Genomic DNA, 14,869 nt, shown 5'->3' with positions numbered 1-14,869 from the left:
CGTGTTATATTCACGCTAAAGGGTGCCATGTGCGTAGTATTTCGCCGTTTTGTCATATGGCGTCACATATGCCACCAAAGGATGAGAGCGGGCTCAACATTCCTGTGCTTTGTCCAACGAACAGGTTTTATCTAGCCTCACAGGAAAGTAAAATTGGAGATCGTCTGCATAGCAATGATATGAAATGCTATACTTTCGAAAAACACTGCTTAAAGGAAGCATGTAGAGCGAAAACAGCAACGGCCCCAAAATCGACCCCTGAGGGACAACACAAACTTAAGGGGCCAATGTGGAAGAGAAGTCTCCCAGATTCACAGCAACTGTCCTGCCTTTTAAATACGAAGCAAACCACTGAAGAGCTATACCCTGCACACCAACCCAACACTCCAGACGATTGAGAAGAATTTCATGATCTATTGTATCGAAGGCAGCGCTCAGATCTAATAAAAGAACAACATGTGATCCGGAGTACAACGATAATAATACATAATTAGTGACCTTGAGCAGTGCCGATTCTGTACTATGACAGGTCCTAAAGCCTGACTGGAATGTATCTAAAATATACGAACATTGGACAGACATTGTATTGTGGATTAAAATGAAAATTGTGTTGATGTCAGAAACCAACATCAGTCGGGATCTGACGTCAGCCCGACTTTCATTTCCAACCAGAATCCAACGTCGTTGACCTTGCTACTTTCTACTCAAGGACCTTGACAGAAATTTAGAGGAGTAAAAAGTGTGATATTTGTCTTTCAAATGTAGTGAAGTTAAAGTAAAAAGTTTCCAGAAAAATGATACTCAAGTAAAGTACAGATAAACAAAAGTGTACTTAAGTATAGTACTCAAGTAAATGTACTTTGTTACTGTCCACCTCTGCTTTTTGATTATACTTTTTGAATTTAAAGAGTTCTTCCTTGCTAAATAAAAGTATTAATTTCTTAATTTACATTAACTTAATTTACAGCAATCGTAATTTACAGTAACAGCTGTGTAAAGTCCTGTTTATGAGGTCTCATGCATGAGCTCTGACGTCGCTGCAGCTACAGTATGTTAAAATGACAAACATCGTGCTGATACTTGGAGGTCGAAATGCCAAACCAACTTATCTCCAGGCTGCTCAGCAGTCAGGGCCATAGTTTACCCTTGGAGCAGTTTGTTCTGCTCCTCAAACAAACTGCATTTTCCTGAAGCCCTTCTTCTCCAACAATCCATCTATTTTCCATTGTGAGGAGAGTTCCATTCCACTGTCTAAATGGATTAATCACTGAAGAACAAGAGCAAGACGCCACACTAAAGGACATCCCAGCGAATCTGACGCTCTGTGGCCGACAACAAAGACAGAGGAGAAGATCGACTTCTGAGCACCATAAATCATTTATATTTTCAATTTTCCGCCTTGTCTGATGCAGGACCTCTGGTCTATGGAGTCTGTAATAATTACCACGGCAGGGTGTGCCAGAGCGGCCATACCTTTGCTCAAATAGCAGGCAATGCCATTTATCACAGCCTCAAGCAAACATCTCTGTCTTTCTCTCACACACAAAACAATATAAGCTGAACCGCAGACCTTCAAGTGCACAAGAGAGATGGGAAGGAATATAAAGAGAGACAGTACAATGTAAGGTAAACAGAGATTAAAAGAAAAGTTACAGAGTTTAATGGCTTTGCATAGCAGCTAGTTTCATTACTGTCACATGAGCCCATCTACTACTAACAACTCAGGGCCATCATACTGTAAGTCAAGTAGACCATTGTGGACAATAGTGGACTAAAGTGCCCACTATACAAAAGAATATATAGTTTTATAGTTTTTTTTTTAAAAAAGACTGTAAATTATAGTTTAGTTTTTTTGTAATGTGATATGTGATTTGATATTATATGCATATACATAATACATATATATATATATATATATATATATATATAAATATATATATATATATATATATATATATATATTTTATATATATATATATATATATATATAAAATCATATTTTTTACTGAATCTTAAAGGATCAGAATAGTATTACAAATTACAATAGTATTACAAAAGTATTACATATAGCGCTCTTGCCCTCTAGTGGACAGTATTAAGAAAAACTATTTCTCTGCCCCTTTGAAACTTAATTCTAACCCACGTATATGTGTGCATACAGGCAAGCAAGCATGGATCCTGAAGAAAGGAGGAAATCCTTTCTAAAGAGCCATAGGTAAAATAAAATCTGCTATCTGTGTTTATAAAGGCCTGATCTCTATACTTCCTCTCAGCTGAAGTAGGATGTGTTGTTCCCATGTGCTATAAAGATTGTATGTTGAATATGATCACTAGATCATAGGGTGCAGTATTACTGCAAATGACAGCTTTTGATTGGAGAAGAAAACGGTTATAATGAAGACTTTGACCGCACCACAAACCTTAAAGTAACAACAACAACAACACTGTTTACATCACATGTTGAAACAAGTTACACATTACATAGGCTTTAAATGTGTCAATATATATATATATATTAGATCTTAATAAATAATAAACTATGTATAATATATAGTTTATTTCTGTGATGCAAAGCTGAATTTTCATCAGCCATTACTCCAGTCTTTAGTGTCACATTATCCTTCAAAATCAACACACATTATCCTTCGAAATCATTCTGTCAATAATATGTGATTTTGTATTAAACAGCTTGTGCTGCAAAACATTTTTTTATAACCTGTGATGCTTTTATCAGGATTATTTGTTGAATAACAAGTAAAAAAAACTGCATTTATTTAAAATAGAAGTCTTTTGGAACAATATACACTACCATTATACCGTTGGGGTCAGTAGTTTTTTCCTCCATTTCTTTATTTGAAAGGAATTAATACTAATTAACAGGGATGTGTTAAATTTATAAAAAGTGATAAAGTGATAAAGCTTTATATTGTTAGAAAAGATTTCTATTTTGAATAAATGCAGTTCTCTTTTTTTTTACTTTTTATTCATTAATGAATCCTGAAAAAATACCACATGTTCCAAAAAAATTATTGTTTCCAACATTAATGAAGCATATTATGATTTCTGAAAGATCGTGTGACACTGAAGACTGTTATAGAAACAGCAATGAAGTTATCAATAACATTAACTGATTAGACAAAACCTGTTTCATTTTGACTCGCTATAGTCTACTTAGGTTTATATACATATACAGGTTTAGCTGTATAGCCTGGTACCTAACACGGATTCCAAGACTGCAAACAGATATCGGACAAATCAGCTGAGAGAAAAGTTATACATCTCTGACGCAACATCGTAGCCTATCTCAGGAAAATAATTTTAGAAATCAACTAATCGTCTTTTCATGATAATCCTTTATTCGATACTGAGATAGGCCTATAGCTTTTAGTCAGAGTATTTGAGTCGGTTATAGGTTCCAGCTGAAATTAACTTTACAAGAATGTGTTTCAATGCATTCTATCCTATCATCACACGATGGCACTGTTCAACAAGTATCTACTGTATTCTCAACATGCTCGGTAGTTTTTTCCTTTTAAATAACGTGGGTAAATATTTTCTATCGACTTTAGAAACTTTCTACCCATATTCCGCATCCATCTAATCAACGATGAATCAATGACATCAGTAATGAAAGAGTCCTTCAGCTTTCACAGGTGACGCGCAGCGCGCTTCTCTCATCCTCGCGAGATGATTTCATCAATCCGACCCGACACTTATCTTTCTTCCTACACCTTAAATAGCTTCAAGACTAACGATTTCCTGTCCAATGTTGACAGATAACTTGGCAGAAAAAGCTGGATTGCCATCCTTAAATCCTCTGAGTTTTCCTATCAGTTGGAACCATTTTTAGACGTGGAACGGGTTACGGAAGGAAATGATGCGTCATGAGGACATTTACTGGACAACTACAAATCTGTAGAATACAACAGAGTGCGAATTAATGAATGACCTTCAGGGAAGTAGACTTTTTAGATGCAGTTCTGTCAGCAATTCGCTGTCAGAGCGCATGAATTCGCGCGCAACTAAAATTGCGCCTCTGAAAGTAAGTTAAACTATTAAATAAAACAAGAAATATATTTGTTAAATCTATATTAAATCTATATTAAAGTAATAATGCCATTTTTGTCGTTTTCACGCGCGATACAGTCGCTTCAGCAGTTTACTGTTGCTATGGTTACTTCCAAAGGCTGACGCGACTTCTGTTCGCGAGCTTTTATTTAGCGCACTGTGACTTTTGTGGTTTCGGAAACGTTGTTAGGAAACGCTGCTGAAACATATATGTAAAGGAACATGTTTTGAAGACTTAGTTTGACATATTTGATGGGGCTTGAAGCCGTAATTAGGGAGGTACTCTCCGAAACCCCCATAATTCGGGTTGTATAAGTTGAATTATAAATGTTGTGTAGCCCTGAGTGCAGCGCGATGGGGAGTCGGTGGGGAGACTGTCCTGCTCGAGCTCTCTCTCAGAGGAGGATCTAGACGCTCCATGATCTCTCAGCATGCCTGCCTGGACAAACCGGTACAACTGTTCCTTCAACTGCAGTTGGGATGATAACGCGACGTACTGGGGCTTCGAGCCCCCGGTCACCATTTTCCCCATTCCAGTGCTTACCGGGGTCACAGTCACCTGCGCCCTCTTCTTCTTTGTCGGTGTAACGGGGAATCTGATGACCATTTTGGTGGTGACCAAATACAAGGATATGCGAACCACCACTAACCTGTACCTGTCCAGCATGGCCTTTTCGGATTTACTCATTTTTCTCTGCATGCCTCTGGACTTGTACAGACTCTGGAAGTACCGACCTTGGAATTTCGGCAACATACTTTGTAAACTCTTTCAGTTTGTGAGTGAGTGTTGCACATACGCTACCATTCTGAACATCACCGCTCTCAGTGTGGAGAGATACTTTGCTATTTGTTTTCCTCTTAGGGCAAAGATAGTCGTGACCAAGGGTCGCGTGCGAGGGGTCATTTTGGTCCTCTGGATAGTATCCTTCTTTAGTGCAGGACCCGTATTTGTGCTCGTCGGGGTTGAGCATGAAAATGGGACAAACTCGTGGGAAACTAACGAATGCAAAGCGACGGAATATGCCATTAGGTCTGGGCTCTTAACCATCATGGTTTGGGTCTCCAGCGTCTTTTTCTTCTTGCCTGTGTTCTGCTTAACTGTTTTGTATAGCCTCATCGGGCGAAAGCTCTGGAAGAGAAAGAGGGAGACGATTGGAGAAAACGCTTCAAGTCGCGATAAAAGCAATAGACAGACAGTGAAAATGCTGGGTAAGTGCCCGGTTTCATCACAGTATATCAGGAAGCCGCGATTAAATTGTTTATTATTCGCGCACTTTACGCAAAAGCGCACCCATTACGCACGGGATGTGCTTGGCACAAAACAGCCGTACAATCCTGCATACACTAAAATGGTTTTGTTAGTGAACCTAAAAATGTACTTTATGTGGTAACACCTAATTTAAACGATTTTATTCAAGTAAATTGGGTCACCCATGTTGAAAAGGTGATTTTCAATTTTTTAAGAATTCAAACATTTCAATCGGATCTCTTTGAGGGATAATATGCATACATTTAAATGTGGCGTAGCATGTAAAGGAATATATTTTATAAAGGTAACGTTGTGACAGTGTTTCATTCATTTAGCCATGAAACCTAAAGGTCATTATTGAACAAAATATAGGTTACTGGGTTGGCTGAAATTGTAGGTTACACTTTATTTTAAGATTCCATACAAGTTTAATCATACATTTAAGTACTGAGGTATAATAATTAACAATGTGTAATAGCTTTAGGGTTAGAATAGGGTGTGATTTATGGTTAGCTGCATGTAATTATGCACAATTTATAGTAAATTGTAACTACATCCAACGTGTAACAAAGACACTGTAAAAAAAGTGTTACCAAATTGTCCTTTAAGAACACACTCAAGAAAAATATAAGATTAAGAGATAAAAAGAGGAGACACTTATTAATGCACATTTCGCATTGTGAAAGGGTAATGTTTTTTTTTGTTGTTGTTTAATGAAAATGCTCATCATTTTAATAACAGGGTTGAAACAGATCTTAAAACATTGTCTGTACTAAAATGTGAAAAAATGTGTTTTTGATACTTAAAAAAATCTTTAGAATAAAATGAAACACATTTATTAATTTCTATGTGCTTAGAATAACAGTAAAAATCCGAGCCTTTTTGTTATTGTTAATGATTAAGTTTGTGATTCATGTTTAGTTTTTTTTTTTTCTTACTAATAATATTTGCTTTCTGCAACAAAGTGAGGAACAAGGTGCTATTTCAGTCTTCATTTACCTTCATTACCTCTCTCCCTAACAGCTGTGGTGGTGTTTGCCTTCGTGCTCTGCTGGCTTCCCTTTCATGTTGGACGCTACCTGATCTCCAAATCCACAGAGATGGGCTCTCCTGTCATGTCTGTCATCAGCCAGTACTGTAATCTCATCTCCTTTGTACTCTTTTACCTTAGTGCAGCAATCAACCCCATTCTGTACAACATCATGTCCAAGAAGTACAGGATGGCAGCTTGCAAACTTTTCGGACTGCATAATAACCCACGAAGAAGCACATCAGTGGCCAAAGGAGAGAGTCCACCGTGCTGGACGGAATCCACTGCCAGCGTGTGACTCTCTTTGCCATTAACAGCCATTTCAGACCTCATCTAATGCTGCCATCATTTTATAAAGGTTATAGTCTCTTAATTAGACAAAAGATTTGTATGAAGGTCTCATAAATTTCCAGACAGATCAGGGAGTATTTTAGAAAGATGTTGTTAACAGCCATTTGTCTATCCAAGCAAAACATTTCATTAGATACCTTGATGTTTTATAATAATAAAAAATATATATGCTTGTAAATAGAGAGAGAAAAATGGAGAGAAAAAGATAACTGCAGTTGCCTTAAATCTAAATGAAATCTGGAAGACAAAATGAGCACTGTAGATACAGCAGCATCCTCATGCGCCTGATGACAGGGACTGTAACTGAGGTGATGCCGTTCATTTGCCTCGTGCCTCAATGCATGTCATGCTCTTTTAGCTAGTGTTGTCACTTTCTTCATGTGCATGTATTTATTAGGCTCCGCACCCGCCCCGAAGCAATACACAGAATTCAAAAGCTTTTGAGAAAAGTTCATTAAAACAAAGGTATATAAAACAGTCAAAATTGCATTTGTGCATTTAAGTACAAGAACATCATAAAAAAAGCTTGCTTTTTTCTCAGTGCTTAATGTGCTAAATGTATAAACTATTGGTACGGAATTACCCAGTTAATTGTTGAGAAGAGTTTCATTTAAAACCATTGCAATAACCGATGTGACAGTATATTCGTATGTTAACAAGTCCTCTTACATCCATTAATATCTCTTGTGGAAACTGCATGTGTCTTGTGTTCTAAAATGATGTACAGTACAATGTTTACAATGATGTAAAATGACATATTTGTACTTTGTAAAATATGTAAATATACCTGTTTAATTGGATATCTGCTGTGTTTGAAGGTTTTCTTTTGTGAGAACAATGACAGCATGACAAACGAATTATGATATATATGAATATACTGTAACAATATATATTCCTATCTATTCCCATCCTATTTCAGTAAATAAAAATATGGATGGATAATACGACAGACAGATAGAACAATATAGAATGATAGACAGATGAATGGATTGATAGAATGACAGAACGATAGATAGAACAATAGATAGATAGATAGATAGATAGATAGATAGAACAATAGATCGATAGATAGATTGATCGATCCATGACTATGTGGTCATTTACATAACTCCAAAAATAGATGCAGCTGTCTTGGGCTTTAAATAAATAATAAGGGGAAAGTGATGCAGTTAATTTAAGACACTCTTATTCCTCAGGATCAATGATTTATCGGTTTCATGATATCTTGTTAGAAATCCTGCTTTCTTATGTCCATATGTAAAGTCTCACTTGTTGGGGTTTTATTGATGTCAAATCAAGGTCAGAGTGCCCAGACTGCGGAGAAAGAGGATTACAGAGGAGAATGGTTTCATAAATCAGTCAGATCTCCTCATGAGGCAGAAGGTGACGCTGCAAAATGAGATTGTCCACCATTCACACATCCCACTTCTGCCTACCATAACCATAAAATGTATTAAAAAATAAAATACCACAGTCCTGATGGAGATGGGGAGTGTAAGCACTCTTCGAAGTGTCAATTACAGGTTAATTAAAAAAAAATGATACCTGGACAAAATGTTTGATGTTTTTTATTATTTTATTTAATGTTTGACTTCAACTAAAAGGCTTGTGCAGGCTTTATAGAAGTCTGATTTTAATTAGTGATTGCAATCAATGTTAACAAACATAACTAAATGTCTTCACCAGTGTTGGGGAAACGCATTAATAACACGAGTCACCTTACAAAAAAATATCGGAGTTACTTTTCAATTAAGTAACGCAAGTTACTTTTTCCCCGTTTGACTGACAGCTCTCCTGTGCCCACGTTGAGAGAAATGAGTAAGGCGCAGAAGTGTTGTGTGCACTGTGTGAACATGAGGGTTATTGTAATTGTGAGCAGGCATTTACTTTTCTCACATGCACAAAAACAGATTCCTCAAAATTAATAAAAACAGAAATGCAAACAGATTACACAAACCTGACATAATTAAATGATAAATAACACAAATGTAGCCTAGCCTACTTTAAGTATTTAATCTCACTTTGTTAACCAATGTCTTTTCTGCTGACCTTCCATGATCCAATTCAACCATATACCAATTAGCAAAAACGACTTTAGTTAAACATCACATTTGTTTATTTTTTTTGTTTTTATTTTATTGAAGAACGAGAAGTTTATTCTCCTGCGTCCTAATCTTTTGCGGTTTGTTTGAGCTGCGCCCTCTACTGTACAGATGTGAAATTACATTTATTTCAGTATGAGGCTTTATTCATTTACATTTGTCAAAAATAGATCTTTAGTTTTTTTCTTATTAAAAAACAAACAAGCAGACCCAGCCCAGGTGAGAAAACGTAAAGTAAAAGTAGCGTAACGCATTACCTTTCCTTAAAAAATAACTAACGCAATTACTTACTTTTTTTTAGGGAGTAATGTAATATTTTAACGCATTACTTTTAAAAGTATCTTTCCCCAACACTGGTGGGTAACACTTTAGTGTAGGGTCCAACTCTAACTATTAACTAGTTGCTTATTAGCATGCATATTACTAGGATATTGTCTGTTTATTAGTACTTATAAAGCACATATAATTGCCATATTCTGCATGACTTTATTATACATCCCTTAATCCTAGCCCATATCTCAACTTAACCTTACTAACTATTAATAAGCAGTACTTGGAGTTTACTGAGGGGAAAAGTCGTAGCTAATAGTTATTTATTAGAGATAATTGGACCCTAATCTAAAGTGTGACCCACTGGTCTTCAATTGGTAAAACAGTCACAGACTGACATCAGTTTAACTCTGAGCATACATAACTGTCTAGATGTAAGCTGCAAATGCTTTGATAAGCATAACATAATACAAATGTAGTGTTACTGGTCATGCCAATAAAGATGACAAAATGGATAATCCAGACAGTGAAAGAAAACTCTGACATTTGGCAGCTTTGAAGTGTCAAGCAATTACCAGAAAAACACAGCAACAGAATGTAACAATAACACAAAGACAGACTTGAAGCAAAAAATTGAAAGCAGACATCGATCATTATTGGAAACAGAGATAAATAAATGCTTTGCTTTTTAGGCATTCTGATGGTGTTTAAGTTACTCAATATTGATGAATTATTCTTTATAAAGCAATTCTTCATTTCATTCTACAACATGAATCTTTACACCAGCTTAACTCTTCTTTATGAATGAGTAAATGCTTCTACAGGCTCATACGAGGTACGTTTGGTGATGGATGAAATTGGACTCGCAGCTTCAATGAGCAACATCTTTCTACATCAGACACGTCAGCACTATTGTAAAACAGCCTTTCAATAATTCCAATTTGGTGGGTTTTTGAGAATAAGAACATAATCTGAAGTTAGAAATGTAAAACAGCCGATACAGTGAAGATATTGTGCTAGATGATCAGTATTTGTCCTTTAATATTCATGACATGCTGCAACAGACAAGAACTATTGAGGGACTTCAATCACAAGCTCTATGAATTATTAAAATCTCCAGTACAAAATACAATCTGTCAGAAAAAAATTAAAACATTTATTGGGTATAAATATATTACATACACGCTACAGATACAGATAAGTCTTACATACATAGGGTAGTATTTGCAAAAATCTATACATTAACATTGATATGGCGGTTTCTTTTATATATATGCATATGAATTTGTCTAACATTTACAATACGAGAAAAATTTATGACTTTAAAAATTGTAGATCATGACAAGCCTGGAATGTTTTGTATATCTTTTCTTTTCTGTCTTTTTTTTTTTTAACTTTGAGGTAAAAATACACTTTTTTTTGGAAAATAGTTGAATACACTTACGGTTCTATACATTTCTCTGGGATGACGGAGCTGACCGATCTCCAAACCATCATTTTCAAATTCATTTTCATATTTAAAACAGAGCACAAACAAAACAGAGATAAAACAGAATAAAATGCAATATAAAAATACAAAACTATACTTGGGCCACAAAACTGTTGTGTTCTTTTACCAATAAGAAAACAAACAAACAGATAACATAAAAATTTAGATCACCGGGCCAAACACTACTTACATAATGGGCAAAACAAACAAACAAAAAACAAAAAAACTAACAATAAAAGGACCCCAATGTACTTTCAGACTTTTCACTAAATATGTTCAAGCCTGTGTGGGCCAGTTAAACAGACATTTCTTACTGTATGATACTCTCCATGTGAAAGCAATAGCAACATCGACTAGGACATACAGTTTTATCAAGATAAATCGAATAAAGATTAATGTTTCACTTTAAAAAGTGCTTCATTTCTGTTAGTTGTCATACTATATATCTCTATATATAATTCCTTAGCAAAAATACTGGAATAAATTCACTATTGCGCTATGACATGTCTGGAAAATAAAAGGAAATGAGAAATGTCACTTGCCTGAAAACAGTTTGATTGTTTTGCTTTCCTTTCAGCGTGAAACGGCATGTACGATTTCACCTCTGAAGGATTATTCAAATAAATGGCACAATTTTTACAACTAAAAAAAAAGTGTAGTCACAGATGAAGTTTAACTTAAACTTATGGTTTTCCTTTTCAAGAAATGATGTTCTAGTGTCACAAAGGATTTATCAAGTAACCCTTTAAATAACAATAAAAAGCAACATAGAAGTGGACAAGCTTCTGCTTTGGCAAACAGTAAGATAATATAAGCGTCATAACACTCTTTAGCAATGCCAAATGTAGGTATGTACTGTATGTCCCATTACATACTCACAAATAAAATAAAAAATGGTTAAACATTTGCTACGGTTCTCTATGAAAAGACAACTAACTGGAGTTCGGCACTTTGTAATAGGAGATGAACAGACATTTGGTTATATATAAATGTTTCAGCATGATATGCTACATGTTCCCAATTAAAGAAAGACATAAACATAACCAGAATTATGAATGAAAGGAATGCTGGCCTTTATCGTTAATCTACAATGCGTAAGAAATAACTAAAAAAAAAATACAAAAAAAACATGCTACAAGAGAGGGAAAAAATAGTACATAACTACATCTCTTAATTTCTTGAAAAATAAATAAATGAAGATTGCACTTTAATAGCAATTTAAAGTACTGTATGCAATAGATAGTATAAATAACCCTAAAGAATGATACCTTACTTTCCCATTAACTTTGGCAAAGGTATTCTGAGCTAGTAAACGATTTGCTTACGAACAACTGGAGCAAGGCACAGCTTAGGTGAGAAAACAGATCAAATAAATGCATTTCAAACTGCAGAGGCAGATACAACGGAATGACGCTACTGAAGACAGCGATATCACAATCATTCGGCAACGTTTAGTGTTTCGCAGCACCCTCTCAGAAACATAATATTTACTTCTTCACCTCTGAAAAGTCCAGGTCCCTGAGGTACAATACAGGCTGTCAGTTTATTTCTCCTTTTTAGAAACCTAACCGGTTCTGCGAGTGTAATGTGGGAGAAACTCTTTGGATCGATGGGAACTGCTGGTTTGTACCTTTTACTTGGCTAAAGATGCACTGCAAGCACATCGGGCTGTTTTGGCATGAACATCAGGAGCAGCGGGTGGAGGAATTCACTGCTGCTTTTGACAATAACCTTGGTAAAAGCACCTTAGAACTGTCCAACTGGCTTGCACAGGTTCAAAGAAGATGAAACATTCAACGCGTTGACACAGGCCGCAGACGAAACACCAGGGGCGAAGTCCTTGGGGACGAACGCCATTCACAGAGTGAGGAAACCATTGTGACTCCAGCCATCAGCTGGTCCACCACACAGAGCCCAAAATCATTCTGAGAGGGCGACATTAGCCTTGCCAAGTCATTCGGGGGGGCGGGGGTGGGGTGGGGAGCGAGAAGTAGCTCTGTGTCACTGCACCTTAGGACTAGATGGCGGAAAGAGATTGCGTGGTTGCAGAGCACGTCAAACTTCCCTTACCCTCGTCCACCAACACTACTGACCACAGATAAAGCACCATAGATTGTGAATTGACACGCTCCAAATGAGAGATCTACTTCAAAGTCATCGTTACTTATATTACAATAGCTCTATAGAATCTTATAGATTTATATTTTTATCTATATATATATATATTAGATAACTGATTCCGTTTGTAGGAAATATAAACACACAATAGCAGCATCACTTAAACCACATTTGCTTTGGCAGCTTAATGCAGGGGGCTTTACAACAGTCTTACTACGGTAACAGATTTTTCGTGTTTCTGAGAAGGATGCGTACTGTGACGCACAAACCAAATGTGAAGATCACGTGATCATGTATATTAAAACGGCACTGGCTGGACTGTGATTGTGGGTTTTACACCATGATAAAGCTATGATTCCAACAACTCGTATATGGCTGTGAAACAAATGCTGTGAAGCACACTTGGATAAAACAAAAGTAAGGCCATGAACGTGGAGAAAATACCGATACATTTTCCTCCCAACATATACGTACACTTAAAGGGATACAAAAAAATACGAAGCATGCAAAAACAGGCCGTCGGGCAACTCTTCGTAAGGCTTGATCATGTGATTTTGCTTCTCCAAGAGTTCAGAGCAAAATCCACACGCTTTAAAAGAGCGAGTGACACAGTGATGCACAGGCAGGCTGTAAGGCATTAGAGAGATAGAGAGAGAGAGAGAGAGAGAGAGAGAGAGAATAAAAGACAAGAAGAGAGCCTGTATAAAATACTCAGCCTACAGTACGTCGCATCGGATGTATACTTTAAGTGTTCGTGCGTTACCCGAAACGTAAATGTTTTCTATCTTGGCTGGCTGCTGGTTTGGCGTTGCTTTTTAATATCTTCACTTCATGAAGAAGTATTCCACCACAAAAGCGATGAGGAAGGATAGGGCCGCGAAAGCCCCGACTAAGACGGCCGCGAAGCGCTCATCCGTGGCGAACATGCCGCTGGGCTTCAGGGTCTCGGTGGAACTGAGCTCTCCAGGCAGCGCGAGCTCTGTACGCCGCAGTGTGAAGAGCGAGGATGGGCTGAGGGGTCCACACAGCTCCTGCGTGTTGTCCTGACACCGCCGACACACGTACACACGGAAGCGATAGTCAGTGTTGTTTTGCAGGCCCGAGATCTGGAAGGTTGTGTCCTCTCCCTTATATAACTGAAAGAAAGAAAGTAAGTTTGTGAAAAATACAGATGTATATTCTCAAACTGCATAAAACTCACTACAACCTCCAAATGGTCACCATCAGGAATTGTTCATGTTTGCAGGCCCAATACAAGTTAAGTTTATTGCATTTGTGGCATAATGTTGATTATCACAGAAAATAATCTTAGTTACACATTTCATAATTTCTGTGGTTTAAAAGCAGAAAATGTAAGTTATCAATTATTATAATTAAATATATAATTAACAAAATACTTAATTATTAATACTAATAATTAAATAAAATATACGTAATTTTTTTTAAATAATAAACTCATTTTTGTTAAAGCATGTACTTTTTAAAATAATAATTATTTGTATTATTATTAATGTATTTCATAATAATTCTTTTATTAAATAATCAGTATTACTTCAAATGAATGTAAATGTAAACAACAACAACAACAACAACAAAAAAAACAGTATAAACGTATGAATAACACTGAACGTTTGGATATAACTAGGGATTCTATCTATCAGGATCAAGTATTATTCACAAAAAGTAATATTAGGAAAAAAGAAGCTTTCAACATAAATTTATTAAAGAGCATAGGGAAGCCTTTCTATGTCAATATGACAGATAGTGGGCAATTCCTCATGTGAGTGAGAGTTTTCATATCCTGTAGTTTTTACAATACCATTTTGTGCCACAAAAATATATAAGGTATGAAAGAGTCTAGATAAGAAACCTAAACAGAAAAGATGATTTTCACCAGGAAAGCGTATCTTCCAATTAGACTACATGCATGATATGCTGATACTAACATTAAACATTCAACAAACATGGGAGGAAGTCTGATTAAAATGCAGAATAGGTCATGTGTGGGAAGAATATCCCATTCTAAATGACATGACACACAGGCTTTTCACATGTGACTGCTTTTAGTTGCCAAACAACAGCTGTTCAATTTGACAGGAAAGCCACCCACAATTTGTAACCTTTCTTACTCACTGCTAAGATTATGGACACATTTTTATTTGTTGATGCAAAGGAAATGGAGAAAAATCACT

The 14,869-nt window shown here is 36.2% G+C and overlaps 2 protein-coding genes across 3 annotated transcripts in view; one reads left to right on the top strand and one right to left on the bottom strand.

The window, feature by feature from the left end:
- The first annotated feature begins 3,676 nt into the window (after positions 1-3,676).
- On the top strand, positions 3,677-6,876 carry ghsra (growth hormone secretagogue receptor a). Its single transcript, XM_077228147.1, has 2 exons — positions 3,677-5,277; positions 6,341-6,876. The coding sequence occupies exons 1-2, from the start codon at positions 4,500-4,502 to the stop codon at positions 6,643-6,645; spliced, it is 1,083 nt and encodes a 360-aa protein (XP_077084262.1). The 5' UTR covers positions 3,677-4,499; the 3' UTR covers positions 6,646-6,876.
- Positions 6,877-13,332: 6,456 nt separating this feature from the next.
- fndc3ba (fibronectin type III domain containing 3Ba) overlaps positions 13,333-14,869 on the bottom strand; it is a 152,201-nt gene continuing 150,664 nt past the window's right edge. For both annotated transcript variants that reach the window (XM_077228044.1, XM_077228054.1), the window contains one exon: positions 13,333-13,813. In XM_077228044.1, coding sequence (XP_077084159.1) covers positions 13,502-13,813 — 312 coding nt within the window. In that variant the 3' untranslated portion in view covers positions 13,333-13,501. The remainder of the gene's footprint in view (positions 13,814-14,869) is intronic.

The sequence above is a fragment of the Siphateles boraxobius genome, unplaced genomic scaffold, assembly GCF_051911475.1.
Source record: "Siphateles boraxobius isolate OS27281-9 unplaced genomic scaffold, OSU_SipBor_1 1, whole genome shotgun sequence".
Lineage (NCBI taxonomy): Eukaryota > Metazoa > Chordata > Actinopteri > Cypriniformes > Leuciscidae > Siphateles > Siphateles boraxobius.
This window is presented reverse-complemented; position numbering and strand designations above follow the sequence as displayed.

Excerpts from the sequence above, each read along its gene's own strand:
- ghsra (XM_077228147.1), top strand. The coding sequence starts at position 4,500 with ATGCCTGCCTGGACAAACCGGTACAACTGTTCCTTCAACTGCAGTTGG. Across the intron at positions 5,278-6,340 it reads ACAGACAGTGAAAATGCTGG|CTGTGGTGGTGTTTGCCTTC; the intron begins GTAAGTGCCCGG and ends TCTCCCTAACAG.